The sequence below is a fragment of the Vespula pensylvanica genome, chromosome 7 (genome assembly GCF_014466175.1).
Source record: "Vespula pensylvanica isolate Volc-1 chromosome 7, ASM1446617v1, whole genome shotgun sequence".
In the NCBI taxonomy this organism is placed as follows: domain Eukaryota; kingdom Metazoa; phylum Arthropoda; class Insecta; order Hymenoptera; family Vespidae; genus Vespula; species Vespula pensylvanica.
Genome location: NC_057691.1, coordinates 4562033 through 4589148, shown reverse-complemented (window position 1 = coordinate 4589148; position 27116 = coordinate 4562033). Strand labels below are relative to the sequence as shown.

Here is a 27116-nt window from a genome sequence, read left to right as displayed (position 1 = left end):
ATTTATTACCATTAAGAAGAAATTAGAAACGTGCGAATATGAAATTTCATCGAAATTGTGTGGCAAGTCCTTCGAACATCGTGCTGCATTAAACATCCTCTCATTCGATAAAGATTATCTTCGTTAGATTATCGCGTTATCGAATCGAAATATCCTCCTTCGTTTCCCTCGTCCACCTCTTTCCTTCGTCCTCCCAGATTCCACGTAGAACAAGATAGGAAGATTGAAAAAATCGAACTTACCTCGACTAACCAGCGCGAAGTGTACTGGGGCTCTCTTCAAGCAATCGCTTACAAGACTAGGTGGCATTTACGTCAAAGACTTGATGACGTCATTCTGAAAAGGCAGCAGCTAGGAAGCAAGTAGATAGGATCGCATCGGGAAGGATCTTTGAACTAAATAATAAATTCGATTATCCAAACGATGATGATTCGATCAAAATGGTACGATTTCTTAGCACGTTTGCCATACACGAGTTCGAGATGATCGATCGGATTATCCTCGGGTCGTCTGATGATGCGTGACACTCGGTCACATGGTAAATCATTTTCTAGACAAATAGGAGTTTTCAAAAGAATTTGGTCCTATTCATGGGATTCATTGAGAATTTACAAGGATTTACTAACGTGTGCTGTTTCATTCTCTTATTCTCTCTTTTTCTTCTTTCCTTTCTTTCTTTCTTTTTTTAAAGAATCTTTAAAATCCTCTTTTTCTTTTCCTCTCAAGAGGAGAAAAGAAGAAGAGACACGCTAGGATTCGACCTTTCGTCAAAGGATGATCGATTTCCTCCTGTTTTGTGTCATCGGCCAAATTGGATTGGCAAAATCGCCGACTGACAGAATCCAGCGAACACAAGAGAAAGAGAAAGATTGAAAGAGAAAGAGAGACAGACAGAGAGAGAGAGAGAGAGAAAGAGTGATCGTGTACACACACAGTGATACGCGCTGTCGTACTTTTTTTCGCTGACGTTTGCCTGCTCCTTCGGTACTCGTGGTTGAGGGATGCAGAGAGATGAGGAGTACCGGATGAGAGAAAGAGAGAGACAGTGAGTGAGGAAGAGAAATAGAGAGAGAGAGAGAAAGAGAGGAAAGAACTGAGGTGTTGGTACCCCTAGCAAGAACCGCACCGCTGTTCGAGTTTGTGAGGAGTCTTTCGAGGTGGATCGAGACGATGCACGATAAGCACGCTCGTCCCTCTTTCCTCTGACCTCATGGCCGTCGCTTCTCTTCTCTGCATTTTCTCACCCCTCTCTCTTTCTCTTTCTCTTTTGAACTTCTCGTTCGAATGAAGTCATATATACTTTTCTTTTCATTTCCTCCACCACATCATTTTCTTCGTCATCTCATCTATTCTTTTCAATCGATTGCCATACGATTCGAAAGATAAAAATAATCGACTCGTTTTCATGACTATGGCTAGAGAGATTTGTTTTTACATCAATGAATTTGTAAAGTAGAATAAAATATATGTTTGCTCGTATTCTTCAGAGTTAAAGATATATGTCGCAAATATGTATCATTAACATTAACATTTTCATAAAGATAAAATCGATAATTTACTTATTCGCGAGAAAAAATATAATTATTTGGTTATCAATGATAAATAAAAAGGAAGGAAATTTTGTATATACTCGTAAGAACCTTTAGTACTGGATTTTCTTTCTCTTTTTTTTCTTTTGAGTAATTGCGCACCAAATATCCACTTTTATATACTTAAAGCTATCGTAATATATGAAAGAAGAATTTTGATCCAAAAAAAAAATTGTTATACTTACCGTCGAGAATATTAGCGATCCTTTTTAATCCCATCATTAATTTGTTTTCGAATTCGTCGATGTTGCGATGTCGATCATCGTGGAATGAGAAATGTTGTGAATATATTAAATTCGTTGATTGATAGGGTATATGACATTTATTTAATTACTTCATCATTACTGTTTACGCTATTGAATGCTATACTTCGTATAGATACCTACAATTATGTTTGATAATTAATATGCGAATCTTGTAGAGAATGAATGGGAGATTTAGTCGCGAGTTTTACAGCCCATTTTCGAAGTTTACAATGATCATCATAATTTTTAATTAATTAATTAATTAATTAATTAATTACAGAGAGAATTCGCGTATCGCGCGTAACCGGTTCTAACGAGATCGATATTATTATCGATCATCGACCTTATATCGAATCTTTTCTCGACCCGCGAAATTCCAGCGCACGATTCCGATCCGATATTTTTCCGGACTCGTACGCAACGTGAACGGGAGCGAAAAACTTGACTCTTGTTTATCGATCACAATTTGCGCTAGACTTTACCGAGGACTCTATCAATATATACTATATATATATATACTATATATATATATATATATATGTATTTCGCGAACGTTCTTATATATTCGTATGAAAGAGCGGAATCGTTTCAATCCATAAACGCGTTATATGTACATCATTTGAAAAAAAATACGTGGAATAAAGAAAATCGAATATGTATGTGTATGGGATGTGTGTGTGTTTGTATGCGTGTAAAGCATCGAAGAAAACTCGTCGTTTCTTCTATTCTAATAATTCTAATATATATTTAATCGGAGTATTCGATTTTTTTCTAATTCAACGTACCTTTCATACATGTGCTCGTTTATGAATAAAAAATATCACTCGCTCTCTGTATATTGCCGAATGTACTTACGTTGGGTTAAGAAAAAAAAATCATAATAATTAAAAAATAAAATAAAATAAAATAAAATAAAATAAACAGGTATTGCACACTCTTCGATGGCACGAATTTATTGAAGAAATTTTCTAATCTCGTTTTGGACCGTTCTTTGTCGTTAATCGTTATTCGTCGATATCTACAGACCGGAATTTCGAGAATGTAATAATCTAATCAACATATTCTTTCTTTCTCTCTCTTTCTTTCGCTCTCTCTCTCTCTCTCTCATACACACACACACGCGCGCATACACGTTTTAGACGTTTACTTATCGAAGGTCTCGTTTGTTTCTTTTTTTTCTTTTTTATGTATCTTTGCAACCGTACAAATATCTTTCATCTAAAATGATTACTATGAATGAAACAATAAAGATGTTTGAATCTATTACGCGGAACTAGTTAAAAAACATTATGTACCGAGACTTGTACATAAAGTATAAAAACCGCAAGTAAACTACGAGAGGGAGGATGGTCATATTTGTGTTTCCATTTCTTTTTTTCTTCTTATTATTTCTCTTTTTTTTCTAATTTTTACGCATCGTAATCTCGGCTCCATTAGAATAAACTCTAAACGTATTTTGTCTACATCGATGCGTTAGGTTGACACTTTTACAAAAAGAAAAAGTTCAACAACAGATACTTATATACACTTTTCCAAGTATATTAAACCTCGAACGCAATTACGTTTAATCATCCGATGGAACGCGATTAACGACGTTTATTCTTCCAAAGAATCGAAAGAATCGAGATTACGAATATTTTAATGTACATATATATCCGTGTGCGTGTTTTGTGTGTTTTTATATATACAAAATGTGTTTACAATGAAATGTCAGAATCTTGTTACGAAAAACAATAAAGGATGCGGGCATTTCATGGTAGACAATCTATATATTTGTCATATAATATATACATATATATAATATATATATATATATACACACCTACACACACCCGTTTATGTATGTAATTATACATGTATATACGTATACGTGTATATTATATCTATTTGAATCTCTATGTAGCTTACTAAGATCTCCTCGAAAAATCATAAAAAAGTACAAAATTTATATTAAGGACGAGTCTCCTCGCACAATTATTTATTTCTTTTTGTTTTTGTGCGCATAAAATGTTTTTGGATCGCGCGAGAAGGAGAAGGATTTCGAAAGGGTTTCGAAATGTTATCTATATATGATTACGTTTACATATATTTCACGCATATCTTTCTCATTCTTGAAAAGACAATCTCGTAGGAAGATGGAACACGTATTGTACGTTGACGATTAATACTCTTCTCAAAATATATACATATATGTACAGGGTAAATCGAGAATTATCGTTCGTCAAAAAATAAATTTTTATTCGCTGATATGATGAAAATAAATCAAACAAACGAACAAACGATGCTTCGTTAGAAACATCGATCTTATTAGAAATATTATTATTTATTATTCTTTCCGAACAAGTCGAACGATTTCGTCTTAAATTTCAGCGAAGAAAAAACTATTTCATTTTGCAACCATTATTTTTCTCACATTACACGATACAGGGTGTAACATATAAATGAGAACATCAAAAAAATTTACGTTCGTAACAATCATACGCGTATAAAGTAATTCCATTCAGGAATATTCCAATTCAAATGCATCACCCTGTATAAGTATACAGGGTGAATCGTAAGATTAGATTATCAGAATAAAATAAAAGAACATGGAGAAAATAAAATATATATTTATATAATCGAATGATCGAATTCACTTGAAGAATCACTTCTACAGAAATATCTTTTTGTTCGTTGCTTTCTTTTCGACAAATTGTCCAAAAAAAATCGTCTTCAATAAAAATATCCTAAGTAATCGAATTTTTAATTAATCACGTTAAACGATTCACCCTGTATACGTACAAATCTAAAATACGAAATACACGTAACGTTATTTCTTGCTCATGCCAATTACGACGACGACGATATAAAGGAAGAAATATTGTGAATATATATATATATATATATTTAAATATATATATGAACAAAAATAATAATAATAATAATATTAATAATAATAATATTAATAATAATAATTTGGATTACGATCGTATGTGAGCTCGTAGAGACGAGCGGAGGAATCTTTCTTAATTAATCGACGATGAAAGAGAGAGACTCGTCCCTCCCTCTATAATGAGAGATTCCCGTTCGAAATTCTCCCTCTCGTCTCGAAAAAAAAAGAAAAAAAAACAAACAAAAATTAATTCATTCTTGTATGCCAGACTTTTAAATTCTTCCTCTCTCTCTCTCTCTCACACTCTTTCTCTCTTATACTACCCGATATATATCTACACCACGATACGATTCAACGAGAAATATCTTTCGCTTTCATTTATATATACGCATGCACGAGCACGCATATATGTATATGTGTATGTATACATATATACATATATATATATACATACACACATATATATACATACATATACACGTGTGTAAGTGCTGTGTGCCATCGAAGAAGGCTTAAAACGCGCGAAACTTTCGATTTTTTCTTATTTATTTATTTATTTTCTTATTTATTTATTTATTTTTTAACGGAATTTGAGAGAGAGAGAGAGAGAGAGAGAGAGAGAGAAAGAGAGAGAGAGAGAGACGAAACAGCTAGAACAGAAAGAAACTTTTGATTGACCAACTTTTTGTTATGTCTTTTTTTTCTCTTAGCTGGATAATTCTCTACAAGAATACGATCACATATACACACCTTTTAGATAAGCCTTTTTGAATATCTTTTCTTCTTTATTACAACTATCTTCATAAATTTATATGTAAAAGATATTTTTATCTTTCCTTCTAATAAAATAACTATGACATAGAAACAAAAAAGAAAGAAAAAAGATAATCGTTATTTAAATATCGATATTATCTCTAAAAGATTTATATAAATATTATCGATTTTTTATGGTATTTGCAAAGGATACAATTTAAACAACAATAGCATTTAAATATTATTATATAAATATACTACAATATTAATATTTAAATACTATTACTATTTAAATACTAATATACTCTATTAATATAACATTATTAATAATAGTACACTGACATTTAAATAACAATAATCGATTATATTAATTAATCAATTAGATACGATAACAAAACGAAACTGTGATTTTTAAACGTGTAGAAATGATCCAGCTGAATTGAAAATAAACTCTCTCTCTCTCTCTCTCTCTCTCTCTCTCTCTCTCTCTCTCTCTCTTCGATTTAACGCAAATCGTCGTAAAAATTTAAAAACAAAGGCGTTAATGGATTAAGAATTTTCTTATCTCCAAAACACATCGTCGTACGAAACGTGTTCGTTTCTCCAATTTTTCTTTTCTGTACTTTTCTGTTTTTGTTTGTTTTTTTTTTTCTGAATCCGTCATCGACGAAGACGAAGAAGAGGTAGACGAGTAATTGGTTGATGCAGCTTCCCAGTTGGTAGGACAATCATCATCCCTTAGCAGAGCCGTGCCAGCGGTGCTCAATCTTCTTCTTCTCGATACATCGTCTCATATGTTTCTCCTGTTTCTCTCTCTCTCTCTCTCTCTCTCTCTCTCTCTCTCTCCCTCTCTCTCTTTTTTTCTTAATGTCACTATCTCCGTTTTTTGACGATCGAAATGCATCCGGTCACTCCTGAGAGAATCGTCCGGACACACCCGTCTATTTTTTTTTTCCTATCCTTCTAAGGACAACCGAAAGAAAGACGTTCGGCTTTTTGATCCTTAAATCGACCCAATCACACTTTTCTTTGCTTTTAACAATCGGAACGACGATGAAATCTTTTTGCTAAGCTAGCGTTTATCTAATCACGCTATAAGAAACACACACACGCGATCCATAATTTATCGCTCTTTCTCTCTCTCTCTCTCTTTCACTCGCTCTCTCTCTCTCTCTCTCTCTCGCCCGCGCGCTCGATCGAACGATTAAATTATTGCCGTTCGTCGAAATCTATGCGTACAATATTTTCACACTTTCGGCTATTTATTTTGGTCTGACGTTTATCACTCGCATTTCTAAATTTCACCGATCGTGTTTTTCCTTTTTATATATGTATATGTATAGTTATAATTTATTAAATAAAATATCGAAGGGTCGTGAGAGACGAAGGAAGAAGATAAGGGCGAAGGGTACAAGGGCTGGGGGATATATTCGATGAGAGATGCATCTCGAGCTGTCACAATCTTATTGCACTGCGTGTTTGAGACACTTTTTTTTTAAATAAGAGTTTCGTGTGATCGAATTGCATGTGTAATGAATATATATATATATATATGTATGTATGTATATATGTATCGATGTGTATATGCACATACCTACGTAAGTATGAATCGTAAACTAACGCGTTACGATAAGTATCATTCGGTTAATGTTCCTCGCAAGCAAGAAAAACAACCGATTAAATCGTTCATTAACTCTTAAGTTCCTTTTTTCTTTCCTTTTTTTATTTTCGTTCAAATACACTCTTCTCTCATCTTGGAAGGAAAATTTACGGGAAATGCGTAATAGACACGACAAACACGAAAAACGCGTACGAAAGGAAGAAGTTATATATAACCGTTCGTGAAATTCGACTAGGTGAACGTGGATGAAAAAATAAAAACGATTTCTCGAAGTAGAAAAAAAACACAAAGAAGCAAAATATCGAATACAAAAAAATTCGAATTAAAAAAAGAAAAAAAAAGAAAAAAAAAGAGAGAAAAAAAAGAGAAAAAAGGATAACAGATAATACAAACGATCTTAGTCTCTTTTCGTCGCCGCCGCCGTTCGCCCGGTAAAGTCGCAATCGCGAGTGATCATAATTAATAGTGATAACTGTGATCGATTAACAATTCGAGTCGCTCGGAGAGACAGACATAACCCGTACCCTAATTATACCATAAAATGTGTGAGACACGAGAGAATTGCACGAGAAAAAACAATGATCATTCAATGAAACTTCATTTTTTTTCCTATTCCTTAACCCTAAGGATTCTGCTCTTTTTATCCTTCGCCCGATATATATATATATATATATGTATGTGTGTATATGTGTATATATATATATATATATATTAAAAATGGACGACGTTAATCGCGTCGACGATGTCTCTTCTTCTCATGTTGTGCATATCTTTCTCGTCGGGGAGTTTGGGCGTCGAGCCTTTTTATCGATCGGCTCGAAACCGCGCGCGCAAGAAAGAGGAAGGAGGAAAATTCTGAAATTTTTCTTTTTTTCCTTTCGCCGCTCTCATCATCTCTTTCGTTACCTTTCTATACGCCATTTTTTGTTTTTAGCCTTTTTTCGTGTTGTCGTCTTCCTATATGTATTCTTTTTTTTTTATGTATGTGTATGTATACATGTATGTTATGTGTTTTCACGTGTATATACGCGTATATACGTGTATTTTATTGGTTTTTATTGTATTTTCTTCTTCTTCTTCTTCTTCTTCTTCTTTTATTTTTTTTTCATTTTTTTATATTTTTTATTTTTTTATTTTTAATCACTTTTCATTACTTTTTTCCCCATGGTAGGACAAGAGTGCACATTGGTGGGAGGAGCAATTGGGTGTGAGGAAGAGAGGATATTGATTTTTTCCTTTTTCTTTTGCTGCTTTTTTTCGTTTTTCCTTTGTACGTGTCCGTGTGTGTGTGTGTGTGTGTGTGTGTGTGTATGTATGTTCGTGTATGCGTGTGTCTTTTTTTTTCTTTCGTTTGGTTTCTTTCGCGCATTAAACTCGATTTTTTAGTTTGGTCTCAGGGGCTTTCCAACGACTCGTGAAAAGTTATTGTATGAAATAATCGGGATGGTCCGAGTCCTTTTCAAACCTCTTCGCTTCCTCCTGCATGCTCTCCTTGATCTTGAGGATGGCCGCCGACTCGGTCTGATCCTGCGAACCAACCAACACCAGGCCAGTTACACGTAAAAGGTCAGGCAAGCCCACCGTCCGGGGGGGGATACCTTGCCCATTCTGCACAGCGTTTCGTCAACGAAATTAAAGAATTCTTCCTACACGTCGCTGTTGTATTCGATCGAACGAGAAAAACATTTGAAATGGACCAGAAATGTTTCGAATTTAATTAAAAAAGAAAAATAAAAGGAGTTCCTTGCGAAAAAAAGTAACACACGAATTTGAAACTACGATGTAAGATGTGTGTAAGGATAGTAACGTGGGCGAACAAAGAAAAAGATGACGAAAAAAGAAATATTTCTTGATTTCATCATCCCAATTACTTTTTAAACCACGTAATTATTGTTACACACATTTTTGCATAATTTCAAATCCGATAAAAAAGTAATTAGATGTTCCATTTCTCGCAATTCACATAAAATATCGCATATTAGTATCTTTTAATTAGCACATATATACATATTTTCTTTTTTTAATGGGCGTATCGACGCAAACGAATTTTTAATGCGACGATCCCTTTCGAACTTTTCAAATTAACAACGTAAAACATCGATCGACGTTAGTTAGAATTCTCAAAATTTCGTTTCTCCACCTCCCCCATCATTAAAACTCATGGGAGCGAATACGCTGGCCGGCAAATACGCGTAAAAAGCGCAGCGTGATGGCGGTGCGTCGTGACGGGGCTAGGCTCGTGAAAGAAAGACAAGTACGATCGATATTTACGCGCGGAGAGGATTGAAAAAGAGAAAAAAAGATAATAATTAACAAAATAAAAAAAATTAAAAAAAAATAAATAAAAATAAAAAAGAATAAAAAGAATAATTCAAAATAATAATGATAGTAATAACGATAATAATAATAATAATAATAAATAAATTATTATTATTATTATTATTATTAAAAAAGTATTTGGCGGGTTAAGAGCCATCCGTGAAGTTGATCATAATTATCATCGGAAGAACCGTGCGATCGAAGTATCATATGGTTCGATTTCAAAGTTTCAGGGTGCTCTGACCCACAACACATGGACGTTGATTATTTATGTTTTATATATATATATATATGTATGTATGTATGTATGTATGTATGTATGTATGCATATACACATATATACAGTATCTACTTTAGAGAGAATGAAAAAAAGCCCGTCTCTCGAGCAAATACAAAACGTTAATTTTTCGTTTCTATGGCAATCAGGTGTTCTCAAATCATTTGTTCTACTTTTCTAATTGTTGAATTTGTTTTTTGTTTTTGAAAAATTTTTGTATCTTTCCTCGCCTGCCCCCCACGCACGCACACCTCACCGATTAAACATTAAACAACGCTAAATACAGGCAAGAAAAAAAAAGAACATGATAGTCAAACTCGATAGTCTCGTCCTTGCACTTTTTCCCTCTTGGAATGCTTTTTATGTATATATATATAAATATATCTTTTTTTGCCCTTTTTTCTATTATTACTTTTTCTTTTTTCTTTTCGTTTTTTTTTTTTGAGTCCTTTAAATAATATATATGCACGCGTTACATGTACGCGTTATCAAATTAAGTTTCGATACGATCTCGCAATCCACCAATCGCTTTGCGCTCACGCATCCATGTGCTACAGGCCAGTACAGGCTAGTACTATATATACAGCTATCAGATCGCTATGATTGTTTATTTAATCGTAATATAAAAATTGAATGTTATCGTCGTACGAATGCACGTTGATTTCATATCTCTCTCAATAATGTCGGATCCTCGACCGTCGTCGCTCATTTATATCGCAGCTCAGACGCAACCCAGACGCACGACGTGTTCCATCTCCCTTCGATTTCCTCGAATTTCATTTTGTGTAAAAACAGTATTTTCGAATCAGTTGACTGTAGATATCTTCGAAGTTTAGAAAAATTCTTTATACGTAACCTATTATTTAATCATTAATACACTAAAACTACCGATCTATTTTCACCAAAAACACGTCATTGTGCGATAGATACTTGAAAAGGTAAAGAAATTATTTGCGATTACTTTTAGTTAATTTCATTTTACAATAAAAAAAAAAAAAAAACAGATTTCAGTCAAAAAATTTTTCTAATAATTATCTTACTAAAGGGTTTGAAAATCTTGCCAGCTTTTCAATGATAATCGATAGAAAAAGACAAAGAAAAAAAGGAGCGAAAAATAAAAAAAATAAAAAATAAAAAAAAAATCGTCGTGCGACTAACGTCTGCGATTTGGCGTATGACGATCGCGTCAGGATCGACGAGCTCGCGTTAAGAAAAAAAAAAAAAAGAAAGAAAATAATGGAAAAAGAAATTAAAAAAAAAATAATACACCCCAAGAAATAGGAGGGAACGCGAAAACGGATAGTTATATATAAATACTTTGGTAGCCAGCACCCTGCGGGTTTCAGCGAAAATAAAAAAGAAAAACGCAGTAGACTCAGTGTAACAGGATTACATTTATTGTCTCGATGTTCCCTGGCTTAGGCATATATTTTAATTATGTTTATGTTCGTGACCATACGATAAGGACATAAAGATCATTCAGTAAAACTTACAACGTGCGAGCTTGTCAAAGTTAATTAAATGGAAACAAAAAAGTAAAAAAAAAAAGTAGATAAAAACGAAACTTGACATTCACAGGTGTAAATGCCAAAGAAGTGCGCTTGCTCTTTGATTTAACTTCGCTGTGAAAGATCCCTCTTTATAAGAGCGCATAACACGGGAGAGAGAGAGAGAGAGAAAGAAAGAGAGAGAGAGAGAGAGAGAGAGAAAGAGAAAGAGAGAGAAAGTGAGAAAGAGAGAGAGAGAGAGAGAGATCGATTGGTTGCGAAGGAAACAAATGATTCGAGACGAAAATTAAAAAAAAAAAAGTAAAAAAGAATAAATAAATAGTAATAATATAATAATTATATTAATAGTTATAATATAATAATAATAGATGAACGAAAGATTCTCCGCTTTAATAAATTTTCTTATCATATTGAAAGTTTCTTGAATTTTATTTTATTTTGTTTTATAATTTTTTTTTATTTTGACGATGCAACACATAATTTTCCCTTCTTTTTTATTTTACACACGGAAGTTTACGTTCGTAAAATAAGAAAAAAAGATGGTGTGCTATGCTTGGAACATATGTAACGATCGACAGGCAGAAAGAAGCGCAAGATATATATATATATGTGTGTGTATATATTTATCTCGTTAAATCTCTCGTTTAGCGTCGAACGAACGTTCACTCTTTTCTTAGGATTAACTTTTAAAATCGAAAAAGATGGCCGTCAAAATTTTTATTCTTGCGTTAATCATCTTGTTATTTCTATAAAACGCGTACAACTGTTTTATGGCGTTTCGCGTAATTAGAGACGCGAAAATGATTGCTACTAATATAAACGCTAAACGAAGAATCTGCGTTTCTTTTCTTTTGCTCTCTCTCTCTCTCTCTCTCTCTCTCTCTCTCTCTCTCTCTTTCTCCCCTTTTTCTATTTTTGTTTGTTTTTTGCGAAACATATCTCGACATATCTCTTTATCTCTTCAGGCATAATTGTCTCTTCCAAGTATGTATCTTGCAGCTGGTCCAAGAGCACGCATTATAATGAATGACGCAAATATAATAATACATTCTTTCATTCTATCTCTATCTCTATTTCTCTCTCTCTCTCTCTCTCTCTCTCTCTCTCTCTCTCTCTCTCTCTCTCTCTCTCTCTATGTTTATCATATTACATGATCAAATGACCCTTGCATCGGTAACGAAAGTAATTTTTCCTTTTTGTCGACGAATAAAAGAGATAAAAATGAAAGTTAAAAAAAAAATAAAAAGCAATTAACAAAAACGTTAATCAAATAGCAGCACAGCATAGTCCGGTACTGACCTATAACCACTTGCGGACGGATGGATTCCGGGAATCTCAATCGAGAACTACTATATTTATTATACCCTTCCGGTTTATTCCAAAAAAATTCTTCTTTCTTTATACGCACTCATTCGCTTTCAGTCCAGTACTCACACTGCCTAGATCTCTTATATCCATACAAAAATAGTAATGTTTTTATTATATAACACTCTTCTTCTTTTTCTTCTTTCTTTCTTTCTTTCTTTCTTTCTTTCTTTCTTTTTTTTCTTCATTGCGTCTTGCAAAATACGTAAATAAGTATTTCTCGCGATAATAATAAAAGCAGCCATTCGCTTCGCAATATTCTCGTGTCTACGGAACGCGAGTCCTCAATCATTTCGAATTTCCCGCGCGTTTTACGAACGAACGAGTAGTAAAAAAGAGAATAACGCGTACAAATACGCGCGAAGAGACATTCAGATATGAATGAGTCAAACGAACGTTGCGAATGAATCAAAGAAATAAAAAAAAAGAGAGAGAGAGAAAGAAAAAAGAAAAACAAATCGTTCATTTGGCTATTTTCACAAACTTTTTACTCGCGATGTATAACAAATTTAATATATTTGTTAAATGGTAACCATTATGACTGTTAGTTCCAATAATTAGATTATCGAACATCGCACTCGAGTCTATAACAACGTATTTCCGTGTCGACTTTCGGCAAATTCGAAAGAGAAAATTTTCGTTGTTATTCGAGATAAGGCACGATGAAAGGAGGTTTCCCGTTTATTTTATTTTATTTATTTATTTTTGTTGCTTTTTATTCTTTTCTTTTTCTCTTGTCAAAGAGAGACTCCTACCATTTTCGCGTACGTAGAAACGAAATATTGTGATGCTAATGGCTATCGAAATCGTGATGTGCTCCTTTCATATCAAGAAACGACAAGACATCTTTGTTACGAGGAGCAAACAGTGGAGGGACACGATCAGAATTCGGCGAAATCGATCGTCCCGTTGCAAAGCCAATTGACAGACGTCACGAACATTCAAAAATTACGATGGCTCTTTTTTTTATAATTATTATTATTATTGTTTTTTTTTTCTAACGTCGGATCGAAAAAAAAAAGAAAAAAAAAGAACGACGCGAATTTCATATTTTCGAAAATGATATATTCCGACAATTATTTTTTGAACTATCGTATTAATTCTTAATAACAGTGTGAAATATGTCAAATAGCTTCGAGAGCAATAAAAAGTATCCGACATCTTGGATTTGTTATTATTTTTTACTACACTCCAAAAAACGAATCTTTTCGTTTTGTTATCAGCATAGATTATTTGAGAATGAGCCCGCAACAGGACGAAAAATCGAGCGCCTTATATATCGCTGGCCATAAACCAGTCGTTACGATGATTAAAAAGAGGACGTTAAAAACGAAGAATAAAAATCGATTAGTAATTATTATGCGATCGATAATCACAGTAGCGGACAGTTATGAAATACATATATATGCGTATGCACATAATACAGGCGTGCAAATACGCACGCATATATACGTATATATCTATATATATATTTTTTTTCTTTTTTTTCTTTCGAGTAACAGCCTTTTTGTGTGTGTACGTGTGATATATGATTTCTTTTTCTTTTTTATCCTTTTACTTTCAGGCACCATTTGCTTACGAACTAGTTTTCTCAAATAAATATAAATAATAATATAATATAATATATAATAATAATAATTATTATAATTATAATAATAATAATAGTAATAATAATAATAATGATGATAATAATAATAATAATAGTAATAGTAATAATAATAGTCATATAATAATAATAATAATAATAATAATAATAATAATAATAATAATAATAATATGCTACCATGATGACGTCGATTAATTGAAGAACGTCGCGCTCCTTTCTTATAAAATGTAGAAATAATGACAAGTAGAAAAAGAAAAAGAAAAGAAAGAAAAAAAATAAAATAAAAAAAAAGAAATAAAAATAAAAATTAAGGAAACAATACACCTAGTCTGCAACCTTGTGAGTATTTAGCAAAGCATATACATAGTGTGTTCCTGCTGTGTAACGACGCGTGCCCGTAATTGCCCGTATCGTATAAATGTAGTGTAAGTGCGCGTGTATAACTTGTTTGTGTGAATATGTACGTATGTACGTACATATGTATGTATGTATGTATATATGTGTCTGTGTGTATGCGCGCGCGTGATGTATACACGTACACATCTGTATTTTTTCGCACGAGCGCGAGTACGAAAGTGGTGGAGTTCCGTTCATCTTTTCGTTGTGCAGTTTCATATTAATCGATAATTATTATCTTTTATTATCTCGTAATAAGTTGTGTAACGAACGCCTTATGTGCTAATTTAGTCAACTTTATTTTCTTTCTCGTTTTTTTTTCTTTTTTTTTTTTTTTGTATGTTTTCCCTTTAGAAGCGCGTTATATATGTATATGTACGTATATATATGTGTGTATATGTATACTTATATACACCATATAATTCGTTTCGTTCTCTCTCTCTCTTTCTCTCTCTCTCTCTCTCTTTTTAATTTTTTTTTAATCTTGTTTTTTTATGTCGTTGTCGTCGTCGTTGTTGTTCTTGTTGTTGTCGTTTTATATGTATTCTATTTCTACCACGAGAATGAGATATTCGTATATTCGAGAGCCATTTTGACGAAACTTTTTTGTTTTTGTTCTTTTTTTTTTGTTTTTTTTTCTTGTTTTTATCTTTTTTTTTTACACAACAGGCGTGTACGCTAATTATTCGCACGCGTGCAACGAAGCAACTCGTTCTCAGCGAGTTTGCGTATCATCCTCTTTTCCGCAATACGTGATTAATCGGGAGTGTTCTACGGCATCTACGCACTCGGGGCTGGATCCAAGGCGACTTGACTTTTTAAAAAAACTGTCGAGAAATACAGAACGTGCACGGACGTGATTACTATTTTTGTACTCCTTCATTTCGAATCCTACTAAAGAGAGATCGAAGTAGGAACGTATATAAAAGAAGGAACAAGAAAAAATAAATAAATGAACAACAACTAATAAAACAATAATGACGATAATAATAATAATATTAATCATAATAATAATAATATTAATAATAATAATAATAATAATAATAATAATAATAATGATGATGATAATAATAATAATAATAATAGTAATAATAATATAAGACTATATCGCCTCTACTAAGAAAATCGCGCGTTTATAAGTCCGATCATTATGTACTTTTAAAATTTTTTATCGCCCAAATCGTTACTAAAGATATATTGCGCTATATGTATATATATATATATATTTTTTTTCTTTTATGTATGTATATTGAAAAAAAAAGAAAAATCAATAAATCAAAAAGGAAAAAAAAGAAAAAAGAAGCGCAAGCATAAAAACGTCGAGACGTACTCCTTGTATATTGCCTTGGCTCAATTATTCGAGAAGCTGACAGTAATGGCCCGTTCTTGAAATTTGTATCGTTACCCCGCTTTCTTTTTACGGGCGAAATGTAGCAGAGCAATGCAAAAGCAAGAACTTAGACGATTTTAAAAATAACTTGGAAGTGTTACTCCAATTAATTATAAAATTGGTACGCGAGCGCTCGCTTAAGAATAATAATTGATTAATCAAAATAATTAATTTCTCTCTTGTTCTCTCTTCCTTGCTTTCGCATTTTTATTTATGTTACAATTTGAATTATATAACATCTCGTCACCGTTATGCCCACTATATGTGTGTGTATATATATATATATATAAAATATAAATATATAAATATATGTATATATATATACATATTACATATATATATATATACTCCAATGTAATAGTTATTATCTTTACTGTTAGTATGATAAAAGTTAGCTGCGCTATGTATCTGTGCAATTAAATCTGTTATAAATAAATAGTAAGTAAAAAAAAAAAAAAAAACAAAACAAAAAAAGGAAACGAGTATATAAATAAATTCAAATGTGTCAATCATCCAAAAGTCCGAGAGTCCCCAAAAGAAAAAAGAAAAAAAAAGAAAAAAGGGAAAAAAAGACAAAAAAAAAACAAAACCATTCTCTACGTGCTTAAATAAAATACTTCTCGACATTTTTAGATATAAGGTACTCCATAGACGATAAAGCATTAATTAGGGTTGCGGAGCAAACCCGAGGAATAATAAAGCCCGCCGAATACAATAAATGCCCGAACTATCTCAATAAAAAATAATATGCATACTTGTCAAACCGCTAAAAGCATTTGTCGGATTGTTAATTTGACGGATAATTAGATAAGGAGAGAAATTTTAATATGGGCTTGAATGTAACGCAATGAAAACCAATGTAGTATAGAAAAGAAAGTTGCTAGAAAACAAGGCGCCGATACTCAGAGCATCAATATCAATAATTATTTTTTCAAAACTGGAAAAGTGAAAGCGACGATTTCATTTTCTTTTTTTTTTTGTTTTTGGTCATACTCTAAGTGCGTGTCAATATTCGCAAAATATTCTGTCATTGGACGATACTTATATATCGCCGATTATATACAAGTCCATATTAACACGTCGCGAATAATCGCGTTAAAAGAATTTATCAAAGAATCTGCTAATACTCACATTCTCTCCAGGTCCTCCAAAACCACCCAGATTATAGTCACCCATTCCACTTCCGCTGTCTTCTCGTGGTGTTCCTGGTCCACCATTAGCTGGACTATTCTTCATTCCGTCAAGACCATCGCCATTTAAAACCGGTCCCATTGTGTTAGGACCCATAGGTCCCATCGGACCACCTTCTGGACCACCGGTCATTGGAAAATCCTAGGACAATGTGATAACGCTGTTAATCGTAGTATTTTTGGAGAGAGAACAAATGAAAATGTGTCTTGTTGCATAATTTTATAATTTAAAATGAAATAAAAATGGTCTTCGATATAAGTACATACATACATACATACATATATATATATATATATATATATATATATATATATTCGAGAGAAAAGAAAAAGAAAAAAAAACAGGAATGACGTCGAGAATTAGCAATCGCGATAGACAGTGGTCGTATCCAAATTGATGAAAGAATCATTCTTGGTATATCGACAATGTTCTTTCATTTCAATGAATGCTTTTAGCACATTTCTTTTTTCTCTTTTGACGTGAGAAAATTTCCTTCAAAGAACTTAAACACGACCATGCCCATACTCGTATGCTTACTCCAGGCATGTTTCCACCAGGTACAGGTTTCATCATGGTATACATATTTTCTCCGCCGCTATTACTGCTGTCCTGAGGACTGGGCATAATTGGCGTGCCTGGGCCCGGAGGACCAGTCGAACCTGGTGGACCTCCGTAGTTACCCGGCGATGATGACGAGTAATTCATCGGCTGTACATAATGAATCGCATTAAGCGCATCCAGATTTTCATTTGTGCATAGCGACAAACTGTGGCAAATCGCGATACCACGGAAAAAAGCATTACAATTGCACGAATAGTAATTTGTAATTAATATAACTGTACCGTTGATGTGTTCGGTTGCCACTGTTGTCTTCCAGCTGGTCCTGCCATACTCATAGGGGGCATACCAGGACCTCCTGGACCACCAGGACCTAAACTACTGTTAGGAGGTGGCCCTCGCATTCCAGGACCATAACTTCCAGGTCCCATTGGACCCATACCTGGACCTCGTGGAGGATTCATTCGTGGATTCATAGGATTCATTCCTGGTGGACCTATAGAAAAAAGAAAAAGTATGTGCAGTCTTTAATTATGTTATTTTATATATTTTTATATGGTTCTAGTTTTATGTTAATACTAATGCTGTTCACGATTTTTATAGACTGCCGGCAAATCATGTACAGACAGTACGTGTTAAATTTAAGCTTGTTAAGTTATTAGATTTAATTAATGGATCTTTTCGAATAACATTAGATACAAATTTTGTGACCTCTTTTCAAGAATATAACGTTCTAATTTAATAATTTTTAATTGAAAACGATCTTAATCGAACTGCATCCATTGTAACAGTTTAACTGTCGCAATCTGCATATGAGTCATATACTATAATTAAGCGTAATATATAGCTATAAAGTTTAGCCTTCTAACATCAAATAAAATTCATGCTTTGCCGGAGTCTATAATAAAGCAATTGGATGACATGCTAATACAATGATTATGTCCACGCATACTATCACAAAAAGCTCATGCTAAGAATAAAAATAGCACTGACATTCTAAATTCGTACTATACTAAAGTATTGAAAATTGAAAAATAGAATATATATATATGTGTATGTGTGTGTGTGTGTATATATATGTATATATATGAATATATATATATATTCCACAGTTAATATGATGTTTTCAATCCATTTTCGAAATTTTGTTTGTTAAATCCTCGTAATCATACGAATATTAATATACATTAGATGTATAATTATTTCATCATGAAAGCTATAAAATTATATTGTATTTTTGTCAAAAAATTTTTTTAGTTTATATCCTTTTTACACTTAGCACATTTTAAGAATTGAGACAGAATATTAGATGTTTATGCATGTGTAACACGTTGTAGTTAGACACAAACAAATTAAATTGTTCATTTATAATGATGATATATTTTTTTGTAAAATATCAAAAAAAAGTTTTCGTGTTTAATTCTATTGAGTGCATAAATATGTATTCGTGTATATGAAATACATACTCGATTCTGAAATATTCCTTACCAACAATATTCTGCATATTTAAAATGTTTCATTTTTAAAATAAATACAACAAAACCTTGGAAATGTAATATGCGTATTATTGCATTTTGAAAATTAAGAATTTTGTGCAAAATTTGCTTGTAAAGGAATATAAAAACAATCCACCATTTCATATGTCATTGCATATTCGACTAAATTGATAGAAAGCTTCGATAAAAGTAAAAAGTATATTTGCTTGCATGATATAAAATATTGTAGAAGTTTCATATTGTTTAAACACGTTTATATTATAATTGCCATGCTCAATGCAGATTGGATGAGCAACTAATTCGCAAGGAATTTGCAAAGCTAGTGCAACTCTATTTTAAAAGGTGAAAACATAAAAATTGAATGCAAAGAGACGAAAAAAAAATAGAAGTTAGGCTTGACTAAGTCATGTGAGTGTGATTCGGTTGCCGAGTTGCTTCCTACCTTGCCACCCTACAAATTCTCCAGCTTCGCCTGAGGAACACAAGAGCACACATTAGTACGGCAGGTAGGTAAGGTCAGGTTGATGGCCATAAAGCCTAGTTATTCTACAGTGGTGTAGGGGAATAATATTTTAACTTAGATATATTTATATTTATATACATATACATATATATATATGTGTGTGTGTACGCGCGAACGTGTATTATCGAACAATATACGTAAATTGTATACCTCTGCTATTATCAAATGATATAATCTATTGTATATATATATATGTAAAAAAAAAAAAGAAAAAAAAATACGAAATAATAATTAATGAATTATTACTAGTGATCATTATAAGATATGAAAAATTAAATAATATAAAATATTTTCCAAAGAGTATATAGACACATATATTATAAATATAAACTATAAATATATATATCATAAACATAAACTGCAATATGTAAAAAATAATATAAATTATTAATAATAAGCAAAAATGAGAACTACACCACTGTTTATAATTAGACAATTCAAAAACCAATCCACTCCACATCACAGCAATCCAATCCAATTTTAAAATTACTTATTCATTTATTGCTGTGTGGTTTTTGGTACGCATGCGTCTATGCCATTCTCCTCTCGCAACACTTGTCAATGCCAGAAAAAAAAACATGATACCAATATATATATTATAAATCAATTCTTACCTTGCCTAGTAGGATCCATGCTATTTGGCATCATTGGTTGTCCAGGTGGCTGAAATAAAAATAAAATGATTGCATATAATATTTATAATATAAAACATTCGTGTGAAATTTCTTTCCAATATATTGTAATATCTAATATACTACAAAGAAATAAACTCACTCCATTAAAATCGTTTCCCATTTGTGGCATACGTACTCCTGGTCGTGGGCCAGCAGGATACCTTGGGCCCATAAACTGTAACAAGGAATAAGTCCACTGTGTATTTAATAAAAATCCTCATAATAAAATTATATGTATAGAAAATATCTCAATAACACTTCATTATCAATATGCAATTTATAGAGTGAACGATAGGTTGAGTAAATCATGTAAAATTAGTCATATCAAATTATAATCACTTCCTTATAAAAAAATTACTATATGCAGTATTCTTACCTGAGAGGTAATATGTTATTATCAGAGTAATGATATATATATATATATATATATAAAATTTTACGTATACTGATTTAACTCCTACATATAAAATAAAAGTTCTTTCGTATTTTATTAACATTTGTTAGGATAACATTTTTGCAATTACTTTTTCATTATCAAATAAACATAATGAAACAAAGAATTAGATGATGAAAGTAACATTGAAAGGAAGACAGTGACATTAAATAAACGATTTTGGGTATACAATGATGTAGTGTAATGAGTGTGGAACAAGTAATTCTTCATGAGCGAGAGTGTGTGTTGAATGGCGCTTACCTGAGTGGACATCATCTGCGAGTGTGGGGGCGGGGGTGGCTGGGGGTGCTGGGGGGATGGCTGTGATGAGGGGTGTGTGGGCGGAGATGGTCGCATTGTCGAGTTGTTCTGCAACAAGCAACGCAAACGACAGACATGTAGCAACACTGCGATCCAGGCAACAGCTAAACTAGAAGGCTCAGGGATGATCGTGTTAATACTAGATATTCTTCAACATCTTACAAATATGTTGATTGTTATAGCCAACAAATAAATCTACATGATATTTTTTCAATAAGTGGGATTTCATTCTGTTGTATGTACATTTGATATCACATTTCATAATGTTATATATCATATAGTAAATATGAAGCAATATATTAATTTGTTTTGTCATATTTATAAAAACTAAAATAATTGATTTTAAAACAACAATACACGCTTTGTATTGTATCATGTATTAATAATCGAACATTTTAAAATTGTACAAAAGTATTGTCTTTACCATATATAATAAACTATGTTTCAAGAAATTCAGATTTTACATATTATTTTAGAAAAGATATATTCTCTTTATAAAAAAAGCTATATAAGTCATAGATTCAACTAGAAATAATTTTTAAAGAAAAATTTTTAAATAAATATATATATTGATAAAAAGAAAAATAATTTATGTAAAGTAAATAAATTATGTAAATAATGAATATGTACATAAAAAAAAAAGAAAAGAAAAGAAAAACAAATAAATGCAAAGCAATAATAATATATGAAATGAAAGCATAACAGCATAGCTCTGTAAATTGATGAAACAAAAATGAAATGAAACTTAAATTTATATAAACATGCACGACATTGCTTAATAATTATAATATTTTAACAACATAATACAACAGATTTTAAAAACGACCACCTTATATTATACATTGTACATCACAGATAATTGTCCCTTGTTAAAATAATTACAATTTTTATTTTTTAGTGGACACAGGTTCATCTTGAATTAATTATTGTGAATCCACGAAATATATAGCTTTTTTGCAGCAATTTAATTTTTCTCTATAACACCTTGTATGTTATATTTATAAATTTTAAGTCATCCCACACAAGAATAATTTAACACAAAAGTAATAAAGATTTGAACGAGCAACATATGCGTAACTAAATTTTTTCCTTTTTCTACGTATATATATATGCATATATACATATGTACATGTGTATTCGTACGTGTATATTAATATGTACATATATATCCTAATTTGTAAATACTCCATGAATTTTTATCTGTTCTATTCTTTATATACAAGATTACATTTACAGCAATATTTCAGGAGACTATGCTATTCTATAGATCATTTACAAAAATGTTAAATTACTATATAGGGAAGTTTATAAATTATATCAGCAATATTTTCCAGAGAGTATACGCTTGGCTGACTACATTAAATTTACACAATGCATTAATTTGATATACTGTCGAAATTTGCATTTGCTTTTTTAAATTATTGTCATATAAAGTGTATATATATATTTTTTTAATTTTTATGATAGAAAGTATTTTGAAAATAGACATTTAGCACAATGCGTGAAGGCCACAGTGATATTTGTTATTAAAAACATGAATATTGCATACATATACACATAGCATATACACATATTATAGATCCTATAAGTATCTTATTTATTTACTGATAGCCCTTCTTAAAAAAGAATTCAAATATACATGTATGTATATTATAAATTGTCTTGTTTAAAAATTTGAGACTGTATTGAATAAAAAAAAAAAAAAAAAAAAAATAGAAACTTGGAAAATAATGTCAGCACAAGGTCAAACACTCAACTGAGTTATGTGCATACTATACTGGGATTTTCGAGCTAGTACTATTCTAACATTTATATAACCCTTGTCTGTGTGGAATATCTAGACTTGCGTTATTCACTAAAAAAATAAGATAGAAAAGTTAGAACAAGAACGCACATACAAGAGTTAAATACATAGCAAAGAGAAAAGGAAGTATATATGTAAATACAGTGTAACAAAGCATAACAAGAATATTATTTCATTGTACACTTGTATCAAAACGAACATATAACATAAAAAGTATATGTAAAAAAAATTATGGTATGCATTTTTTTATATACATTTCCCTTTAAAATATAATCTTTCTTAATTTTCCTAACTATTAAAGTTTTCTTGTATAAATTCATAATGGATAATGATTATGTATAAAATATTTACAAGAACATTTTGATTCTACCTATATATGTCATCACACATATTCTGTTATTGCATAAGATCTATGTTAAGTATTTTCAATATACATTTGTAATAAAGATATTTTATATATATATAATTACAAATAAGCATTATAATTTTATTATCGATGTAATAAAATTGGAATATACTGCATGCTTTGAACTAAATATAATTTACATGAAATTTAAATGTAATGATAGTAACAGATAAAAGTTTTTGTATATAGCATATGTTAATTCAATAAATTATCAGTAAAGATTATTAAATAAAAATCCAGATACTGGAATTATATAACAATATTTTAAAATTAAATTATCTATATAAGTAATCAGTAATTCTGTTTGATATTTGAATGATTACAAATCCTATTGAGTAGATAATGTAGTTTACTATAATGTAATTTAACTATTTAATTATCAACATAAATGTCTTTCATTTTTTTTTTTTTTTGTAAAAACTGCAAACATGCCCCTAATCATAAGAGAACTTAGAAATTTGATAAATCGTGATTTGATAAACTGTTAATGTCGTTAATTCCCTTATATAATTTTTTTTCTTAAATATAAAATTTGACGATGACGATATGAGCGCACGCACACACAGATACATGTACGTGAGCAAGATGTGATTACGTGCATCGTAGCAAAAGAGAGCTAAGGGATATAGTATGACTACACTCATGTGTGTTTGTGTGAATGTAATGAATGAATATGTAAGTAAACATAACAATGACAAATGACAAATTATTTTCATGTTGTCATTTATATCTTAGATAATACTTAATATCTTCGTGAAATATAAGAAAATACATAAGTAATAAGGTATCTTTTCTTGCACTGTTCCTATAAAATATTTATACAATTACTATTATTTTCGCGATGGTATATAATATATTACCAATTATACTTTCAGAGTAAAACTTTTAAGTGGAAGTATATTATAATTACAAGTGATCATATTATTTTCAAAAAGCAAAAACTTACTGGAAAGAATGCTGGAGGCATTGGACCACCAGGCATACCATCATTAGGTGGCATCTGTCCAATCGGAGAAGGAGCTGGGCCAGCATTCTACAATAATGTTTTTGTTATGTGTTGCAAAAGAATATTTATTTTATATAGATATATATGATTATATGTATAAGATAAATAAATAAGAAAATAAGAGGATATAATTAACAACTTACATGTGCAATTCCATTAACACCATAACCACTGTTCACAAAACCCTGTGACAAAAATATTTGTTGTATTAGCATAATCTAATTGCATAAGGTGCTTAAAAGACAGATTATTTAATATTATTTTTAAATGACAAATATTACCATAAAAATATTCAAAAATATTAAAAATTGGTAAAATATATTAAAATTACTTACATAATCATGAAAAGCTTTGGCCTCGCTACTGTGTTCACACGAATCTCGTCGTTCTGGTGCTGCGCAATATAGATCCCAAAACACACTAAAAAAATATTATATCAATTGCACACAACTAAAAATTTTTCAATGTCATAATAAAATATCTGACTAATGCCAAATCATTTGATCGGATACACTTACCACCACCATGAATGTAAAAACCCAGGTGGTTCTCCAAGCGTTATATTTTTCTCCCATCGTATCTGTACGACAATGAAATATAATTAATAGTCATATATTCAATATAAAAGTAGAATATAGCTATACTATCTCTCTTACCTCCGACAGGAATGTTTGTGCTGCTTTTTGTGCGCCGACATGAAGAAGATACTCGTAAACATACAAAGCTAATCTAAAAGCATAATAACAACTAATTGCATCATAGAACAAGTTAATCCTATATGAAAAAAAGTCCGACTTAAATTCTTTATGCGATATGAAAAAACATTCGCATAAATTATTTTCATCAATGAAAAATATAACTTCAAGATTATAAATGTCTAAAATTCATTTAATTTCTACATATCAACGATGTTACGTTTTAATAAGAATTATAATATAAATAGTTAAATTAATAATTCTTCGCAATCTTTTTGCTAGTACATAACCATTACGGTATATACCATTTCTTTCACGAAAGATACAAATATGGCGTTCGAAATTAGACTTCTCTGCCAATCAAACGTCTCTATTCAGTGACAGCGTACACTCAAGACCGCGTGAAAGCAGGTTATGCGGCGAAATCTTAACTAAATAGCTAACAACACGGACAGCACGCTATCCTCAGTCCTACGAGCTAATGAAAACAAAAACTTTCGACCATCGCCATCTAACATTTTACCCTCCAAATTTTAAGATAATCCAACAATTCATTTGTAAACAATATCGAAGGAACTTGAAATGTTATTGAGATGGAACGATCGCGGAGTCGTATTGGTTTATATGCGTTCCAGAATGTAAATTCTGAGTAGATAAATATTTCGAAGATCCGAAGTCAGCCATTGAAAAACGATTTTTAAAATTAAAAATTTGAATCAGGACGATAGGATTCAAACAATTTCTTTTAAATTCGAACGACCGGTATCAAAGTATGTGCATGCTTTAATGTATTGCACGATGTCAAAAAGCAAGAAAAAGAGAGAAAGAGAGGGAGAGAGAAAGAAAGAGAAAGAGAGAGAGAGAGAGAGAGAGAGAAAAAAAAGAAGGAAAAATGGAGTCACTCGTCGATCAATCGGCACGGATAATACGATGAAAAAATGGGCTTCGCTTAGCAATAAATACGTACTTTTCTCTGGCCTGAGCATCCGATGGTACGCTGGACCCCTTTCCCTTCGCGTACATCGTTGTGATTTGTCAATCCTTCCAGCGTAAACACAGAACAGTCGTCGGGTCGAGAAGTGAGCAATGTCTGACTGCGGCTATCGTTCGAAGGAGGAGAAGTGCAGCGGAGAGAGTGAGGGAGTGAGAGAGAGAAAGAGAGGGGAAAGAGAGAGGTGGGGGAAGAGGGGAAAGGGAAAGAGTAGGAGTAGGAGTAGGAGTAGGAGAAGGAGGAGGAGGAGGAGGAGGAGGAAACGGACGCGCTCTTGGCTACCTTCGTATCTCCGTGAAAACGAGGACGAAGTGGGGGAAAGGGAATAAGAAGAGAAAGAGAAAGAGAAAAGGATAGAGGGGTAGAATTCGAAAGAGGAAATAAAGGAAGAAAAAGTTGCGGGTACGAAAAGCGGAAGGACGTAGTAAAACGATAGCTAGACTTTTCAGGGAATTTCCTTTTCTCTTCGTGTCTTATTCTTCTTTCTCGTTGGCGTCACTGTACAACTAAACGATCGAGGCGCAGACGCTTCGCCTCATGACATGACAACGAATCACGGAAGAAGAGCCGCGTCGCGAACGCGCATCGTCATATTATTATTCTTTTTCTTTTTTTTTTCTCCTTTTGTTTATTTATTTAATATTTTCCACCTGTTTTATTTTTTCCGCGGTTGTATCGTCAATTTTTCTCTGTTATATTAGAGCCCGCGTCGTTGTTCCGTTACTCGTCGAACTCTGCCACGCTCTCGTATCTCACCTCTAGGGCACACTTCACGATAGTTTCTATCTCTATCTCTATCTTTCTTTCTCACTCGCACGCTTTCTTTCCCTCGCTCGTACTCTTTTCAAGGCTTATTGTTCTCCAATGGAAATCGCGAAGCGTCTATCTCTTTCTCTCTCTCTCTCTCTCTCTCTCTTCCTAGCACACGGCGGCGACGATGGCAAAGTCGTCGTCGTCGTCGTCGTCGTCGTCGTCGTCGCGCGTTCGGTCAATTCACTCTCTTCGCTCTTTTCCCTTCGATACGCCTCTCACCTCAGCACACCTCACCTCACCTTACCGCACCTCACTTCACTTCAC

The 27116-nt window shown here is 32.1% G+C and overlaps 1 protein-coding gene across 6 annotated transcripts; it reads right to left on the bottom strand.

Moving 5' to 3' along the window:
• Nucleotides 1–1892: 1892 nt before the first annotated feature.
• Nucleotides 1893–27058, bottom strand: LOC122630565 (single-stranded DNA-binding protein 3). Of its 6 annotated transcripts, none has more exons than XM_043815174.1 (14): nucleotides 26016–27039; nucleotides 25010–25082; nucleotides 24872–24933; nucleotides 24689–24773; nucleotides 24497–24538; nucleotides 24294–24380; nucleotides 21078–21185; nucleotides 20484–20558; nucleotides 20324–20372; nucleotides 19629–19658; nucleotides 17975–18186; nucleotides 17670–17840; nucleotides 17073–17273; nucleotides 1893–8607 (listed from the first exon to the last, which is right to left on the bottom strand). In XM_043815174.1, the coding sequence occupies exons 1-14, from the start codon at nucleotides 26069–26071 to the stop codon at nucleotides 8503–8505; spliced, it is 1356 nt and encodes a 451-aa protein (XP_043671109.1). In that variant the 5' UTR covers nucleotides 26072–27039; the 3' UTR covers nucleotides 1893–8502. The 6 variants fall into 6 exon arrangements, with proteins under 6 accessions (XP_043671109.1, XP_043671114.1, XP_043671110.1 ...); XM_043815176.1 differs by lacking the exon at nucleotides 1893–8607 and adding an exon at nucleotides 14984–15378 and having other exon boundaries at nucleotides 26016–27051; XM_043815179.1 differs by lacking the exon at nucleotides 17670–17840 and having other exon boundaries at nucleotides 26016–27058.
• Nucleotides 27059–27116: the final 58 nt, after the last annotated feature.

Coding starts and splice junctions, on each gene's coding strand:
- LOC122630565 (XM_043815174.1), bottom strand. CDS start 26,071: ATGTACGCGAAGGGAAAGGGGTCCAGCGTACCATCGGATGCTCAGGCC. Junction 20,559..21,077: donor CGCAGATGATGTCCACTCAG/GTAAGCGCCATT, acceptor TCCTTGTTACAG/TTTATGGGCCCAAGGTATCC. Junction 8,608..17,072: donor TTGGAGGACCTGGAGAGAAT/GTGAGTATTAGC, acceptor GTTGGTTCGCAG/GATCAGACCGAGTCGGCGGC.